General features: G+C 31.0%; 1 protein-coding gene across 1 annotated transcript in view; it reads right to left on the reverse strand.

Annotated features, from left to right (window-relative positions):
• The window catches only part of LOC143244659 (uncharacterized), a 61,109-nt gene that overhangs the window by 4,248 nt on the left and 37,230 nt on the right, over window positions 1-19,631 (reverse strand). Inside the window, exons 5-8 of the mRNA XM_076489744.1 lie at window positions 16,365-16,507; window positions 13,010-13,196; window positions 6,666-7,435; window positions 2,213-2,325 (exon numbers count right to left, since the gene is read on the reverse strand). Of these exons, the coding sequence (XP_076345859.1) occupies window positions 2,213-2,325; window positions 6,666-7,435; window positions 13,010-13,196; window positions 16,365-16,507 (1,213 nt within the window). The remainder of the gene's footprint in view (window positions 1-2,212; window positions 2,326-6,665; window positions 7,436-13,009; window positions 13,197-16,364; window positions 16,508-19,631) is intronic.

Raw genomic sequence — 19,631 nt, forward strand, 5'->3', positions numbered from 1 at the left:
AATATAAGATTTCTTTATTAAGTCTTAAGGTTTGTTAAGCAATGTTTTTTTTTCTTGCATTTTCAAATTTTCATGTGTTGCCTATTAAATGTGCAAAGTAATTTTTATTTTAAGATTAAAAATGCTTTTATATGTCAGAAAAATTTCGCATTTCACCTTCAAAATCCTAATAATGTCCATAGTTTTATCAAATGTTTCTTACGAAAAAAATTTTTATATCATTTTCACTAATGAATCTCTGTACGAGTTCAGTTTATTTGACTGAACTTGTAATCACGAAATAAAATTAGGATATTAATATAAATTATCCCTTTTTGTGGTAGAACGACTACAGATTATAACACAAAAACATTAATGTGTAGACTAAATAGCACAAGTCTTATTACATTTATAGAGATTTACAATTTTTAAAATACTGATCTTTCATTCATGCCTGGCTAACAATACAAAAGTTACAATGATGTGGTGCACCACACTCATGTGGCCATATCCGATGGTATAAAACTGACATTTAGTCTTTACAAAGTGACCTATCTTAGCTGTGTTTTAGTGTACCAGTATTTTATAAAACACAGTCACATTTCAATTATTATACATTATATATGTATATAGATAAATAATATTTACAAACAAGTATTCAAACTTATTTTTCTTAAATATCAATCTTTTGTATCACAAGGTATGTTGAAAGCAGCATTGGCTGAAATTATATACTTATGATGTACAACGTCTATAGTTTCTTACAAATTATAAATACAAACTATCTATGTTAACAAGCTATAATATTAAATAAGAACTTCCTATCTTTCCTATTTGTTGAGATAGGGCTTACATACTGAATGAAACAAAGTGGCTCTGCTCACCTCTTTTCACTTTTGGAAATACTTCCATATGTACACTTCTGTCTAAGACATGTGAATAACCAATCAAAAGCTCATAATAACTCCCTAGTCACTTTCTCAGCCATTCTGAAGTATTATAACAGCAACTCATTGTTTCAAAACAAGATTTCAAGGAGATAAGTTGAGTTTTTAGTCTGCTCAAAATTTCACATTTGTTTGGATCCAAATACTGCTTAGACACTAAGCTTGATAAATTATACTGGAATTCTTGGTATGGATACAGTTATTTATGATTTTGTGGTTATTTGAAATGCATATATAAAACCTAAAAAAAAAAGTTTTGCATCCTTCACATGCTAAGTTTTAAAAGGCTTACCAAGTAATATTAAGCAGCAAATGAGTACAAAGGTTATTGTAACGAGATGTAATTGTTTGTTTATTTATTTACTGTTCTATGTTTTAAGAAGAGTAATAATGTGTATACATGTGTAAGTGAAATGTGAACAAAATATTACTCCACTAAAACACATCCAAGACAAGTTACTTTGTAAAGGTCAGTTTTATGTTCTTGAATATGGTAACATTAGTACAGGTGCATTGCATCATTGCAACTTCTGTAGTACTAGTCAGGCATGATTGAAAAGGTCAATATAATAAATATATATATATACACATGTATAATATTACAAGACTTCAGCTGTTAAGACTAAACATTTGTGTTTTCATGCAATGGTATATAGTCATTCTAGAATGAAAAAATGCTTATGATGGTTACAAAGATCAATCCCACACAGAGTTAGGGTTGAGAAAATAACAGATAATATATAAAGTTTTATTGAAGAATAACAACAATACTTGAAATGTATTTAAAAGGTTGTAAAGATTACACAAATGATATTTGAGATTTTTTGGATAAAGACAAATTTCTTAAAATCATATGATAATCATTTTGTACTTTACCTAGTAACAAATCCTTAGTACAAACACATCATTAAAAAATTCTGTTTTTTTTGTACAAAACACTTGTAATGTTCACTTATAGCCTATCAAATTTTGTAAAGGTACACCTACTCTACTAAATGTTACAGTACAAATACTTAACATGTACAAAAGCATATGTGAACCTGTGTGTTTTATACCAAGCCCACCAAGAAAAGGTAAACAACAACAAAAAAACAACTGTGATTACAAGATGTAAGCAAGCAGTTCTAATGTTTCATCAAAATAGTGTCTGACTACAAAATTTTGAAAAGTTCACAATGTAACAAACTAGATATTATACAGCAAGTTTTATTAACTGTTATAAGCAGTTTTCTGGTCTGAAAAAGGTTGATTCATACATAAAATCAAACAAGATTGGATGTCCTTACCTCAAGTTTATCAACACAATCATCGATACACTGCAAGCACTTTTTATCTTTGTCACTCAGAGTTCCTATTTCCCTCACATGTACTTTTCGATGAAGAGGCAACTTCTGCTGGCCTTATAAAAAAGAAATAAAAGCAAGAACTTAATATTGTTCATTATATATATATATATATATATATATTTTCAGAGTTTGTGACTGGAATGGGTCAAAAACACAAAATTTGCAAAACAAAACTAAATATAACAGAACTAAAATATATTGTGAAAAGGCTGAGACTAGAAATCTATTCAACTACTGTTTTACAAATTAACCTGGGTCTTCAAAAATTGTAAACTTTTCATAAAACTTTAGAATGATTTGTACAAGATTCAAAGCATAATTGCACAGATTTTTCAATGTTTTTATATTTGTTTGTTTGTAGAATTTTGCACAAAGCTATTGCACAATCCATCTCTAGTAAACCAGAGAGAAGATAATCAACAATATCCACCTATAGACCTTTGGATACTCTTATCAGGCCAAACAGTGGTACCTGACCATCACTTTTATAATGTAAGGAGTGTCTTTGTTTTCTTTTGGCAACAATGGAATACAAAACTCAAAATCCCTGCTCCACAGCCCACCATGTTAACCATTGGATATGTAAAATCTTTGCTAAAACTTGTATAATCATTAAAAATCAAAAAGCAAGTTTTGAATTTGGTTCTTGTAGATAACTTACAATGGCATTAATTCTATTATAAAGTAAAAACATGTATGCTTTCAATGTTTTATTTCTTCTCTGAAATTACCTGTATGAAATGGATGAATTTTATCAAATGAAAGCATTAAATTTCAGAATTAATAGTAACTGAGTAATTCATAAGGATGATCAATGAAAAACTACATTAACTTTGGAATGCTTCCATAATTAAAAAAGACTTTAAAACATAATGATTCTCATCAATGAGAAGTGGTTGATGTTTTATTTAGTCTTTCACAAAAACATCTCACAGATCCTAATAATCACTCTTTAGGAAGCAAAAGTAATTCTAATAATTGAGTCTTTTTTTTTTGTAGATAAAAGCTCTATCTCAACTCAATTAATGATGTAACAAGAGGACACAGACTAATTAGCTGCTATTTACTAATTTTAAAACTAAAAGTACTATTACTGGGCATGTTTGAAAATGTTAAACTAACTGTAGTAGTTGTTGTTGTCACTGTCTCAAATAGGTTTAAAATCTTGACCTGAAAATCAAGAAACTAACCAGTAATCTCCCAAGTTATGATTGTTTCATGTACAAAGCAACAATATTGTGAAGAAAAGACAACTAATAAATAAACACAATTGACAAACAGCACTATTGAAAAAAATCTTCAAAAGAGATGCAAGTTTAACAATAAGAATAACAAATTCTTTAATCATAAATTTATGGATCTAGGCAGGCATCCATGGCAATATTGGCCATCAAGCAAATTATTGCTATTTAAAGGATTAACCTGTGCATGCTATCACAAGATTTTATTTTGTAAGTTTTACAATAATAAGCATTGAATTCAAATACAAAAATCTGAAAATAAAACAGTAATATCACACTGAAGCAGCACGATAAGTATATACTGAGCTTTAATTCAAATTACAGATTTACAACTTTAAAGAAAACAAATATGGAGTTTAAATCACCAAAAACATACTAATGGTGCCATTTATGATTCATACTCAGTAGTCAAATTACACTTCTTGTCATTGTGTTTCAAAAGGCATATATTAAAAACATCACATTCCATCTTTCAGGAGATGCATCCAACTACTTAACTACCACTTGTTCAATCAGAATAAATGGAATCTTCCATTTTTACCAAAATAAATACTTTTTAACAGATAAATATGACCATATAATAAATCACAATGCTGACTCCTTTATTTATAATATTTAAAGTAACAAGGAACCAGTATATATATATGTGTATGTGTGATTTTCACTAATTTAAATTCAACACAAAGCCAGAGAAAATACTGTTTACTGATTTAAAGAAATGTCACCCGCATGTCGTGGACTGTATGTACATATGCATAAAGCACCTTCACATTCATGATGAATATTCTGAGCTATATACAGATATATATCTAAATTAGGTTTTGTTCAAACCTGATGACATAACCAGTCACATTATGTCTAATATTTAATATCATCTTGTATCAAATTTGATTTGTAACATGCAGAACTTGTTTTCATAAAACTAACTGACATTCTTTTACATTATTTTGAAAAATAATACTGTAGCTAATTATTTAAAATACAATTCTATCAAGGTTAATTGAGACATGTTGAAGTACTAGTTTTCTTTCTAATATTTTTTTCTTTCTTAAGATTTATTTTTTTAATTCAGATTTTAATAAAAAGTCTACTGAGTGGCAAGGTTTGGATAATATCAGTTCTCTACTTAACTTTATATCCGATTCTTCACACTGTAGGTAAGTAATCAAAGTATAAAGAAATTAAAGTCTGTAAAAGCAAAATAAAATGTATAGCATTGTTAGTATTAATCAAAAATTTCAAAGTAATTTAAGTCAAAGTTTACACTTCTTACAATCTCACATTTATTTTACTGCTAGCAGATGGCTAAGAACTACAAGAAATAAAATTAATAGTACTGTCTGTTCTTTTCGGTATGGATAATGAAGTTTCTAAGTAAACCCCCTGAGAGTTTTTTGTAATCTTTTACACCTTTTTCCTCTGTTTATTCTTCTGTTAGCAGCTGAAGTACAAATCTGCCAAATATGAACCAAGGAATCTCAACTTCTGTCTAGGTGATATCATACTTCAAGAATTTTGATATAGTCAACATCAAACAAACTTTTGTGGTATAATTCCCAGAACTTTCCCTGCTTAAAAACACTGCAAAAAGAATTGTCTAAACTACTATTGTTTCCTATTGTGTTGTATCATACTTGCACAATATCCAATAAATGTGTAGTTTACAATATTTTGTAAAGTACAATAAGGAGTTGGTCACCATACATTACGTGTGTGTGTGTGTGTGTGTGTGTGTATTTATTTATAAATAAATATTTAAATTTTCTCTAAAATGCAGAACAGTAGTAAATAAAAAAATAACCAGAAAACAATGATCTCCACTCTTTGATGTTTTGAAGTTCTCTTTGTTACATGTTACTTGTACTTCCTAACCCTCATTGTAAACCTTATCCAAATTCACATTTTGATGTAGAAAAAGAATTTTTGCAGATGTTATACATGCACTTTTGAATACCAAAAAATATAAGTGACTATACAGTACCACAAAAATCTATTGTACTTTACCATGCTTCCCTAACTATGCTGTATTCATATCTAAACAAATTAACTTCTTTTTAGAAAATAGCACTGATCACAATACTTCAAACTCATCAATGATGTAAAAGCTTTTATTAAGTAAATAACTTAGAAAGACTCACAGAATTAAATAAAGGAAATGTAGAGCTTTTGGTTGGTTATAAACTTATAGATATAGAAAAGCTAGTGCAGTATTTACAACTTTCTTGTCAAACGACGAAGTGGTAGGCCAAGCAAATTTGGTGGATCCAATAAATATTATATCTCATGAAAAAGAAAAGGTAGGATGTTCTTATTTTATATTCTAGCTTGCCAATATCAGAAATCTGTGTTCATAATTCATATGAAACTAAAGATTTTGTATAGTGGGTGTCATAGAATGTAACCTTACCAAACCCAGATGATGGAGAGAAAATATGATACACAAAAATCAACACCAAGTTGTTTTGTTTTAAATATATATTTACTTTCAAGTTAAGAAATTAACTAATGTATAACAGCAAGAGCTTAATTATAATCTACAATTTGATACCAAGTTTATTGACTTACATTGATAAAATACTAGTTCAATTAATAAAATTTTGAATGTAAGTCTACACACGTGAATGCATGCCCTCTGACCCCTACCTGTTTTGAAACAGTTAAAGAGCTCTAAGACCATGTGCCTAAAATTAAGTAGACATGCATATTTAAAGTCACACATTATTCTTATCTGTAGCATTTATGATTCCAACTGCATATCTGTAGTTCAAATTTTGAATGAAAGAATCAAGAAGTTTTGTGATCCTGCAAGCAAGATTTTCCCAATCAGGAAAGGGTTAATGTATCTTACTTTATTATTTTTATGCATCTTGTGAACATAGAACAAGTTTCTTCTCCATTCAGTGAATTCATTTTGCACTCAGGACAGAAAATTTTGCATTAATGTGACTACTGAGTACTGATTATTCTGACATAGACACTTTTATAAATGTCAATGTTTCACTTGAGTTCAATCTTTAAAACACCTGATTACTTTTAATATGCTAATTAATGTTAGTAACACACTTGTGCTGATTACTGCATCATGAATCTGAAGATATTTCATTTAAAAAAAATTCAATTTCAAGTGGAATAGAACATAAATTCTGGCTCACCTGCAACAGTATCAATGTAGGATTTCAGCAGCCAAGTCAATAACCACACTAGCTCCACAAATGGTGAGGAGCTTGAAGGTGTTTGGTGATTCTCCTCATGGTTGTTTGGGGTGAAACAGAAGTAGTAATAAAGAATCTTGGAGCAGGACAATGGCAAGTGTTGATATATGTTAGCTAAGGGACTAATATCTGATAAAGGTTTAAAGTGTTTCTTTAAAATCATCTCTGATAAGCTCAACCTGAGATAGTCAGACTGGATAGAACACATAAACAGCCATTTCTCAGACCATGTTTCCAGCCTCTGAAATAAATGCTGCATTGTACAAGCTAATGACTGTACTGCCATAGATGGGACCTTGCTAACAAGTACAGCTAAAGCAAGTAACTTTTGTAACAAGAACAAAGCTCTCTCTGATGGAATATTCATAGTTTTTACATTTACTTTACATGTTCTAAATGATATGAGAATCTTCTCCCAAGCAATGGCCTTCTCTAACCATGCAACTATAGTCTTAACTTGACTTGAAGAAATGTCTGGCGACAATAACTTATATACAGTGTATTGACTGAATGTGAATACATTATGCACTAAATGATGTCCAATAACCTCAGAATGTAGAACATGTACAACAAATTTCAAAAGGAGGGAACAGGCATAAAATGCTGTATATGAGGATGTTGACTCAATTTTGTAAATTGTCTTTTTCAGCTCACCTAAGGCTAATTCTATGTAAGTCCACCACGAGATTTCTTTAATGACGTTGTGATACCTAAAAATATGAAATGCTTTTATTAAAAAATAAAAGAAATATTATACAAGTTTATTTACTTAACATTTTTGTTATTGCATACTTCAATACAATCAAAAGAAAAAAAATTATCATTCAAATATCTTTGTTATTGCAACACACTTTATCCTTTTTAAAATCTTTGTCCAGTAATGCATTGTTCACTAAATACTAAACTTGCATTTTATTTATTTTTCAAATTAATTCTACATAATACTACACAATATGTTTAATATGATTTAAACTTATATGTTCTTTGGGGTAAATTGCTGAACTAATGATGACATCACAACATGAAATGGAAATGATTTTCACGTTGATTTAAAAGGCACAATGTGGCACTAATTTTTATGTAGTAAAATACTGTTAGAACACTTATTACTAATGTTACATAAAAAACGTTCTTATTGTCTTATATTTGTATACTATTGGAAGAAGAAAGAAACTCGCTTAACTCAAAATGTTTATGTTCTGTTATACATTTATACAAGTCTAGTTCCTAATTTCTCATATTATATATATTAGCATTTGAAAGTAATGCATCACAAATAATTTTTCTGTATGCTATAGAATTAAAATAGTGTGCACATAAAGGCTTAAGAAGTTAAAAGGTTTGTTTTGTAATAGTTTGGTTGCTCTTTCTTTTGATATTGTTGCAACATGTGTTTTTAGGTTACTGTCTCAGTGGCATTTTCTTTATACTTGAGAAAGCAATGGTTCTTTATTGTATAAATCTGCAAGCCAATAAAACCAAAGATATGTACTTTGGAAGCTATGAAAACTTTACAGTAACAAACAAAATTATTTTCATTCTTTACATGAATATCACCTTGTACTTTGCCTTGTTAAAGTCTCATTCAGGTTGACTTTATCAATTCACAGATATACCTTTAATACAAAAATCTTACTGACATTTTCCTGTACAACAAGCTTGTACTATTTACCAAAAGTTTGCCACATTTTGTGAAAATACACATGCTAAATTTGGAATTATAGTGTAGACTACTTCTTTAGTATAAGGTGAGACCAACAGACCAACTTTGTCCATGTTTGTGTAGTACAGTACTTCACTGAGCATGAAGTACCAATTGTTTTTGAACATTAAGTATTAACTATTGTGATAGATCCTTCTGCTTCAAAGGGTCCAAATACAGTGGAGCGCCATTAAGCTGCAAACCAGTAAACTGCGAAATCGTTTAAGCTGCTGTAGCAGGTCTTGTGAGGGATGTGAGCAAGGATTATCGAGGCTCACCGCTAATTTAAGAACGTGTAAAAACGAGGCTTACGAATTTAATCCTGGCTTTATAACTTCAAGGGGATATTTAAAAAGGATCTGCTTTAATTTGGAACATAAATAAAATATATTACAATAGAAATCGACCGTTAATCTACCTTATCCCCTCTCTATGTCAGCTTTATGGAGGCCGTCATTGTTACCGAATCACACCTCTCCCTACATTAAAGTTAATCCGCGGTAAATCCGTGAAAAAAGTGATCAACAATTAAAGTATTATTTTTAATTCGATAATCCGATATAATGATCACGCAATGGCCCGAATGAGGCTCCTCGGCGGAGCTGTTGGCGACTTCGGCTTTTCAGTCACAAAGGTTTAAGCCGCGAAGCACTTAAGCCGCGGTTAAGCAGGTTGACCCCCCAAATACCGAGGCTTAATGGCGCTCCACTGTAATTGATACACAATAGGTGATGTATTTACTTTTCACTATACAATTTTACTGAGACTGTACAGTAGAAACGTATCATCTTGGATGGCAGGTAGGAAGCATCATCTCAAACAGAAGTTGGTTGTTTTTACTAAAATAGAAAACAGGAATGTATTGTATAGCTACAAGGATAGAAATGTATCTTCTAGAATAGAAGGAAGGAGTGTACTGTCTAGATTGGAAGGTAGGAGTGTAATTTTCTAGGATAAAATGATGGAGTATGTTAGCCAGTATGTACCATCTTGAACTGAAGATCGTCTAGACATGAAAATAAATGTTGATTGGAGTGGAAGACAAGAAGGTATCATACCAGTTTGAAGGTAGGAGTGTATCATTTGGAATGAAAGAAGTGTGTTGACTAGATTGTCAGCTTGGAGTGTACTGCTTACGTTTGAAGATAAGAGTATGCTAACAAGAATGAAAGATGTGAGTGTATCATCCAGACATGAAGATAGCAGCATATTGATAATGTAGAGTGGGGTCAGGAGTGTATAATTCAAAGTGGAAGAAAGCCTTGACAATAACAGTGTTTCAGTTGTACAGAGTGAATGTTTAGATTGTATTGGCCAGTGTAAGGTAGAAGTAAATTTTCTACAGTTAATGACAGGAATATTGACTAAAGAGAAAGATATGCATATATCACATAGCTTTAAAGGTAGGAATGTATCATTTAGTGAAAGTTAGGAGTTTGTTGAGTATAAAGAAGGGCAGAACTGTATTCTCTAGCCTTAAAGGTAGGAATGCACTGAGTGTCTAGAACAAAAGGTAGGACTGTATTGTCTAGAGCAGATAGTAAGAGTGTATTGATCATCTGGAGAGAAAGATGTGTACTGACTGGAGTGAAGGACAGAAGTATATCGTCTAGCCTTGAGGGCAGAAGTGTATATAACTCAATTTTCTTAAACTCTTAAAATGTAATTTTTAAACATCAAAACATTAAAAACTACTACTAGATTAAAAAAAGAAATAATGAACCCCAAGGAAATAGAAAGTTACTGTCATCTTTATTATAACAAAGAGCTGTGTGGCAAAAAAAGGATTAACTTGCCTTATGGTCAAATAAACACTGTTCAAAGTTATACAATTATAAGTGCATGCTACAGATAGTGTTCATGCTTTTAACTGCTATCCCATAATCAGGAACAGAAGCTGACTATCTTGCAGCAGCATGACTAGCACTAGGAAGGAACTTCTCATATGAGCTAAAATTCTTGATTTAACTCTTTTTAAAAACTCTGAATTTATTAAGCATCTTCACAAAAATTATCAGGCATTTAGTAAACATTGTACGACTTTTATGCATAAAAAATCAGATACTTTATTAAAATGCTTTTACTGAAGATTAACCAGTGAATTTATAAAACTATTACTGAGTAAGTCTGAGTAAACAATTTTCAAGCTAAGAATATTTCTTTTCATCTTTTCATATTTCATTTAAATATCCTCTACAATTTTCTAAATGAATAAGAAATATTTATCTTCATTAAACTTTACATTTTATCTTATTTTCTCTATTCTAAACACTAACCATCAATAGAAAGTGAAAAATAGTCAAAGAACAGGAAATACAATGAATAATACTTCACTATCTGCAGTACTGATCATAAATAAAGTTCAAGGCAAAGTTTTACTATTCATTCTATGGTTTTATTATTCTTTGTAGTTGTACCAAATTAAGTATTTACTGTTATACAAAAAGCAATAAATCACAGGGGAAGCTCATCAGCTGTTTCCTATAGAGCTAAAGTGATTTTTGAGGTGTTTTATTAGTGGACTCAACTTGATAGTTGCAAGTTTGAAGCTGGCTTGCATCATGCTGTGCAAGAAACTTTATCTTAGTTGTTTTAAATCTAACTAACTCTTAATTTTCTAACCAAGATATAAATAAATTTAAAAAATGCTGTTAGCTCTTTGGGATAACAACATAATTATCATGCAGCTGACAATTTGGTAAAATACATAACATATGCACCAATTCTGCTCCTCCTATTGGTTACAAACATATCCAGCCATGAAAAGGTGATTAGTAATCAACGTAAAAACTCAAAATGAAATGGGAGAGGCTTTTCTGGTGAGTTTGATAAATGTACTGATATCCCAATTATGAAGAAACAGGAGGTCAATTTTAGGTTATTGCTTGTTATACATGTATATATGTTATTAAATGATAAAACAGTCTTCTTTTTCAACCTTTAAAAAATCAGGATTATAATTATGACAATTGTTAGCAAACATCTCTTCTTCTAGCAACATATTGCCAAGCTAACTTTTCACTATTTTGTTCTAAACTCTACATGAGTCTTCAATGAAATTCACACAGTTGAAAAGAAGAAATAATTTTCATTAAATGTGAAAATCATTAGCTTATGATTTCTCAAAGCTAAGATATTGGCAATTAAATCATAAGAGAATTATGGTTGAGAATCAGAGACTGGCTAACACCAATAAAACAATATGTATGTATTGAAATTAAAATGTTCAATTGTTTTGTTTAAAACCATTTCAAACTCCCTCCTTGTAAATTGCAAAAAAATTATTATTATGAAAAATAATACACAAATTTACAAACAAATGCTTTTGTTCAGAGTTCACTGAAATCAGCCAAACAATCAACAATTCAGATATAAAAAATATATGCATAAATTAAATTAAAAACTTTGAGATTTTTGAAAGGTTTATGGAATAACAAGTATAAGTTTATTTTCTTTACTTCAATCGTGCATTCTTCCCTTACGTTAAGTACACCCAACTAAGCTGCATAGAAATAAATATTTCACTAAATATTTGTCCTAAATATATGAAGTCAGTGTGCAAAGAGATTTTCAAGATTAAAAATGTTTTTTTTTTTTAATTTTACAACTTTCACATCTCATTTGGATAAATTCTAAAACTTCCGAAATGAAGTTCAAAACTTTAACAAAATTTTATATCTATTATCTTCCGTTCCCTAACACCATTTGAAATCTGTCAGTTTGACCAACTATGTAATGATCACAAAAAAATCTAAATTACCTTCTTTTATTTCTAAAATGACAATAAATTGTGGCAGAATGTTGCAATTATTTTATTCTAAACAGGTTATGGTTTATAAGAGTTTAGAGCTGTTTTTACTTAATGTTATTGCTCATTGAATCACATATATTTAAGCTATAAATTCTACTGCAAATGCATAACTAAAGTTACCATAATGAATGATGTAATGCAAAAACTAGTTGCAAGCATATCTCATGGAGAATATGTTTTTTCATTAACTAAACTAGTAAATCTTAATTTTTAAATGTCTTACTTTTATAATAAATAAAAAATATACACAAGAAAAAATAAATTTAATACATATATCTGGCCTCTTGTTTTTATGCTCTCAAATCACAAATGAAACTTTTGTCTACTTTTTTGTAATGATGGCATTAGATCATGAAATAATTATTTATTTCAAATACATACTTACGAACACAAAATAATAAAATGGTAAAATAGTTAACTCCTGTCCATATATTAATAAAAACAAAAATAATCATTAAATGCTTAATAATATCTCTCTGCAACTATTTTCACTTAAACTGGATCAGTAATGTCATATTTGACAATAATTATAATAACTAAAACTGCATTATAATATAATCTTAATACAGGTATCTATCCAGCTAGAAAAATAAGATTTTATTCAGTGGCATTCCTGAAGTGCAGGAGAGAAATTCAATGACTATTTTACATCAAGCCTTTCTTTCTAAAAGCAGAATAAACCACCCAACCATTCTTAATACATTTCTAAAAAATAACTTAGAAATTAAAGTTTTTCAGCCTCACATGTAGTAGACATAAAAGGAAAAATACCTGTGAATATGAAGCAGAGTGATATAAGTTTCAACAGCATCTCTTGTGGTTTGCACTTTCATTAGTTTATGTAATAGTCTTTCTATAAGTGCTGGATGAGGTCTTCGGATTGTTGTAGTGAAGTCTCGAATACTTCGAAGAGCAACATGAAAATATTCTGGTCCTTCTTCAAAGCAAGCCTCAATTACTAAATTAAAGAATAAGAAACACTCAGTTCTACAAGTTGTATAAGCTATGAAAATACACTAAGCTAAATATAAGTATAAACTGATTTATTTTTGAATAAAGTAATTATGACACTAAAGATTTTGGCTTGCATTACTTTCTTGTAAGATTACAAGGTATTTTCTTTTTCTGTAAAACAATACAATTCTTATGCGAGTTTTCTTGTTCACTTTACTACTAGATCTATGTCAATTAATAAAATATGTTGTGAACTGATTGGCTTTTGCAATTTAACCATCAAACTGATTGTGGTTTTTATATGATAATATTATCCTGAAAATTATACTTTAACCCTTTCACAACCAAGATTTCAAGGAAGTACGTTGTATCTTTACTCTGCTTAAGGTTTCACACCTTGTTTAGACCTAAATATAACTAAAGTACTAAGCTTAATAAATTACAATGAAATTCTATGGTATCAGTATAGTTAGTTATGATTTTTGGTTATTCAACTGTATACATAAAGCCTAAAAAAATTTTGATATCCTCGACTTCCAAAATCTTAAGACTTAGCAACCTATGTCCAGCAACAACTGAGTTCGAAGGTCATAACTACAAGAGGTAATTGTTTGCTTTACTTCATTATTGTTTTATCTTTTAAGAAAAATAATTTTTATAACTTATTTCTAAATAGTAATATTATATATACATATATAATATAAAATAATTTAAATGTTATTGTATAATCTGAAATACTAGTTCGCTAACACAAACCAAAACCAGGTCAGTTTTATGTTACTGGATATGATAACACAAGTGCAGGTTCACCACATTAGTGCAAGTTACTTAATGTTAGCCAAGCACAGCTAGAAAGTCAATATAATTAAAAAATAATAAATATATATAATGTTATCAAACTGAAGCTACTTAGACTAAATGTTTGTATTTTCACGTTATAATATGTAATCCTAGCAAGAAAAAAAAATTATATTTCCTACTTTGTTTACAATGGTATCAAGGTCAGTCAGCTGACAAACCCCACAAAGGGTGTAGAAAATAGCATAAAATATAGTCTTACTGAAAATAAACATTTGAAATGTATTTAGGTGGGTTTAGAGATTACACAAATAATATTTGAGATTTTTGGGACAAAGAATGTTTTTCATCATAACATGAAATCACTCTGCACTCAGTGTATTAACCAAACACACTCGATATCATCACAAACAAATCTTTAGAAAAAATATTTCATTAAAAAACCTGATTTTTTGTGTACAAAAGAACTTGTAATCTTTACTAAAAGTCTTCCAAATGTTATGAAGATAAACACACTGTATCAAGAGATACAGTATAAATATTTAACATGTGCAAATGTGAATACAAATTATTGTATATTATACCAAGCACATTGCGAAAGGGTTAATGAAGTAAGACAGGTTAATTTTGTTTCTGTGAATTACTGGTTTTTTGTGATAAATTTATCATGGTAATTTGGTTAATGCTGATGAAGACAAATCAGTGCAAACAATTCAAAATATTTCAAAAAATAAGAAAATCAAAACAATGATGACAATGAAACAGAAGATGAAATGAAACAAATATTCAACTGTCCCACAAAAATATGATCCCTCTAAAATCTGGTAATATTAAATTGTTTGAAAAATAAAGACAGCTTTTTAGACTATCTCAAGAAGTAATACAGAAGGATAACAGTAAGTTTATTAGTCAAAATAAGCATCTAAGGAATCAACACACTTCTGCAAATGAGTAACAAGACTTCTTATTCCATTGTGATAGAATCCTGAAGTCCTGGAACTTAATTTCTTAAAGGCATTTCTGCTGCTTCTAGGTTTCAGAAGTGTTTTCCTTTCAAAATGTTGTCCAAATGTTTGAAAAAGTGGTAGTCTGTAGGTGAATTTGGTGACCAGGGTGAATGAGGCAACACCCCATAATCCAATTCATTAAACTTAACTAGCAGGTTATTTTGTGCAACATGTGGTCAAGCATTGCCATCAAGCAAGACTGGTCTCTTAGGGTTAACTAACACTCACACTTTTCCACAAAACTTCATATGCACTTCTTCCAATTGTTGAAAGTAAACTTTTGTAGTAATGCTCTTGCCCTGTTCAAGAAAGTTGTATTGGATGATGCCTTTTCCAAACCACCTTACTGTGATCAATCTTCTTTTGATGCAACTGTGGCTTTGGGAAATGTTTAGGGGGTTCACCACAGTCAACCCAATGTGCAGATCGCTTTCTGTTGTCATAAGGTATCCACTTTCCGTTGCAAGTGATTAAGTGGTCAAGAAATGGGTCATTTTTGTTGTGTGCAAGAAGTGTCTTGCTCAATGCAAAATGTCAGTTTTTCTTCATTGAGTTCATGTGGAATCTATTTCTCTCGCTTTTTTACTTTTCTAATTTCCTTTATATATTGTGGATATTGAAACATCCAATTTTTGTGCCATTTCTTAAACAGTAAATTGTGAATTTTCTTCAACTAACAAGTTAACAGTAGAATGATGCCCTCTACCCTCCTCATCTTAGAGATTAAAGTCTCCTTTTCTGAACTTTGAAAACTACTGCTGAAATGTCTTTCAGAAATGGCTTTATCTTCCCATGCTTGCTTGATATTGCTAGTTGCCTAGGCAACACCAAATTTGAATTCATGTAGAAAAATTACTCTTAAATGCATTTTTTCCATCTTGACAAAAGGGTTCTAGAATATTGATAATGAACACTAGAAAAAAATGAATACTGATGAATAGACGACACATTCAAATTTCCTGTAATACGCAAGTTGTGACAAAGCAATCCCTCTTTGTTACAATGTGCATGTTGAATTACAAAAGTGAAATCTGCTATTATTTTCTAAGCAACCTAATATTTTGAATTTTGTAAATTAAACACTAACAGAATGTTAGAGAGAACATACTTCTGACAGTTGATACACACTTGAGAAGCATGTGTGGTTTATTTTTTATTTCTACCTAGCTAAAAGTGCCTAAGATTATTGTTTATTACAATCCAAACAAAATGAAGTTAACAAATTGAAGGGTATTAATCTCACATATATTTTAGGTCTTGATATGTACTTGCATTAGGCAACTTTCTCAAGTGCCATGTTGCCCCCCCCCCATCCTCAAACTTATCTCTCATTATGACTCTAATAAACAAAACTCAGCACAACTTACCACTAATATGCTTTTTTTCAAATAAATATTTCTTTTGTCTTTGTGTATTCCATGTTGCTAGACTGACATCAGAAAATATTACTGGCATGTCTACAGGTCTGCTAATTTGAGGCACCGGTAAGGGCTCGTGTTCTTGGGCAGTACTGCAAAATCAGCATGATTACATCCATATACAACTTTACTGAAACAATGAAGGAAGCAAAACAAGTTCCTAAACAAGGTGTATTCATATTTTCATGAAAAACAGTTGTGTAAAGAAATTTAAACTTGTAAGCTCAGAAAGAAAAAAAAGCCACCTCATGAAGAACATATTTTCAGAAATTACTCATTTTTCAGGAAAATCAAACAAATATCAAAAACAATATGCCTGTGATAGTTTTAGAGACTGTTAATGGCTGTTAAAGGGTAACATATAGTTCTGTCAATAAAGCACTTTTATGCCATGCAAAATGTCCTGATACGTAGGTATGTAAAAAGTTATAATTTTCTTATGCAGAAAATATATTTCCAATACATACTTACCCTTTTTCACATAAATAGCTATTTTTGTTCAGTGTTGCCCTCTATGTGCAAAAAATATTTTGCCTTGAAACTTCCACCCATCTGGGATTGACTAATTCCAATGCATTTTGCCTGCAAATTATTATGTGAAATCAACAAAAGTGTGACACACTCTCTTGACACACATGGACTCTTCCATTCAGTTCTACCAAACTATCATTTTAAGTGGAGGTACTTGCCCATTAGAAATACACTTTCAGTATATGAAAATTATAACTTTTGATATGGTACATTGCCTCTTCTCACATGAATAGCTAGAATCCCACAATGAATGGGTGGAGGGACTAGTGTGAAGGAAATAAAAAAGCATCTAAAGGACACTCCCCAAAAAGAAGTCTTTAAACTTGAAGATCATATGTAGAAAACCACACCACTTTTGAACCAGGTAAGCTTTTCACCCATTGTAGAAAGATGTTGCATATATGGGCAGAAAAATGGGGGAACATTAAATGGGAGAGAACTATGGCAAGATAGTGATTTGAGCTTGACATTATTTATTAAACTCAATCCCAGAAATAATAAACATGGGTAATGTTAAAGGAAATGCTCCTAGGTGAAGTGCGGAAAGGGTATAACAGACTGTAAACAGCAAGTTAAGAACCTCCAAAACCCATGCCACTGGGAATGGATATCCATGAAGGTAAAATGAGAATTATACCACTGATATGTCAACTATGACCCAAAACCTAGCCATTGAGTACCAACATCTATGTGCGAGTAGGAAAGACGATCATACCCACAACATATCAACTACAACTCAAAACACAAGCCACTGGGAACCATCATCCAAGTGGGTGTTGGAAGAAGGATCATATCATCTTCACCTCAAATTTGTGAAACCAGAGGGAATCTTGTACCACCAAACCTATAAATGGGCACACGAAAACAAAGACAAATTCAATGATCAATACAGGAGCCCATAACATACCATAATAAATAATAATAATATATTATAATTATTAATAATTATATATAATAATATAATCCACCTCACTAAAATATATAACTGGAGCATCCCCAAACACATCTTTGGAATAATAAGAATCAAGAGATGGTGGAATGGGAAGAACTACAGTAATTTGCAAGTACCTCCAGTTTGACCAGCAACACAAATGGAATAACAAATGTATAAATGCATGAGAGAATACACACACCTGCAGCAGATGTGTGTGAAAACTTACATTGATTGGTTCATCTCTTAAATCCAAAACCCAGCCACTGGGAACAAACATCCATATGGGGAGAAGATGAGTGATTCCAATCAAAGGGGGTGAGATACAATTTTGGTGGCTCATTCCTTTGTTACATAGTGGAAGATATGACATATACACCAGCAGACCACCACCACTCTACTCTGAACTGAATGATTTTATAATAATTTATATATAATTAACACACTGAGGAGAATACCTCCTTGGTCCAGTACCCCAGCAACTTGCAACTGGAAAGTAGTAAGGACTGTCAAATACCACTAGAAGAAAAAGGGGGGAGAATATGGAGGAAAAACAACACCTAAGACAGTGCAATGGGTAACCACAAAATTCTACTATGAAAACCAAATCATACCAATTTATTCAACACAAAATGTGACAGGGATGGGCAGCTATCCCCTTCTGCTATACCCAAGTAATCCATGTATGAGTATAGTTCCAGGACAGGTAAACTTGATAAAGCAAAATTATCACAAGAATAAACCTACAAGTGATCTTGCAGAACACCCCATCTCCACAGTGTGTTGCATGGCAATGGAATAATAATATGCAAGTCAACATAATCTTACAGAGCAAATTTGATTGATTGATTGATTTAGTGTTTTATGGCACAAAGCAGCGAGGCTATCTGCGCCAGACATTCGGTAAAAATGTAAAAAAAAAATAAAAATAAATGTAGTAATAGACATAAATGGAAATGAAGGTAAAACAAAAAAGTATAAAACCAATGTTGACACCTAGTCTACAATGTTAAGATAGAAGGCAGAGTATAAGAAGTTGTAAGGTATTTACTCTAGCAAAAAGGTAATGATCATAACCCGCCAGGAAGATTAACAGGTAAGTTCAAGAACCACCGTCAATCACCTGAAGTTGGCCTTTCCAGTCCTGGTTCTGGGTTATGTGTCATAGCAGCTATTATCAAAATGTAAAAGAATAAAAGTTTTAAAAGACACTCTGCAAAATCATAATAATGAGTAGCCAAATGTCCAGTAAAAAAGATAAAAGTCAAGTAAATGGAGTAAAATTTGTAAAAGTAATTGAAGATAAAAGCAAAACGGCAATTAAAACAGAAAATGGCGTAAAAACCAATGTTGACATCCAGTCAACAAAGTTGTAAAGAACTACCTGTAGCAGAATGGTAACAATCGTAACCCGCCAGGAAGACTAACAGGTAAGTATAAAAACCACCGTCAGTCACCTGAAGTTGGTCTTTCCAGTCCTGGTTCCGGGTTATGAGTCAATATGGCCAGTACTAAAAAGTTAAGTAGTAAAAGTGTGAAATGATATGAAGCAAAAGTATAATAACAACTCGCCAGGATGACTAATGAGTAGTTCAAACAGGAGCGTTAGTCACCTGAAGTTGGCCTTTCCAGTCCTGGTGTCGAGTTATTTAATGTTCTGGCCATTGTCCAATGTCAAATTGAAGGAGAGAGATTAAAACTGTAAAAAAGGAACCACAATTAAAAAGGTGTAATGAATAAATATGCAACACTTA

This window comes from Tachypleus tridentatus, chromosome 2 (genome assembly GCF_004210375.1).
Source record: "Tachypleus tridentatus isolate NWPU-2018 chromosome 2, ASM421037v1, whole genome shotgun sequence".
NCBI lineage: Eukaryota > Metazoa > Arthropoda > Merostomata > Xiphosura > Limulidae > Tachypleus > Tachypleus tridentatus.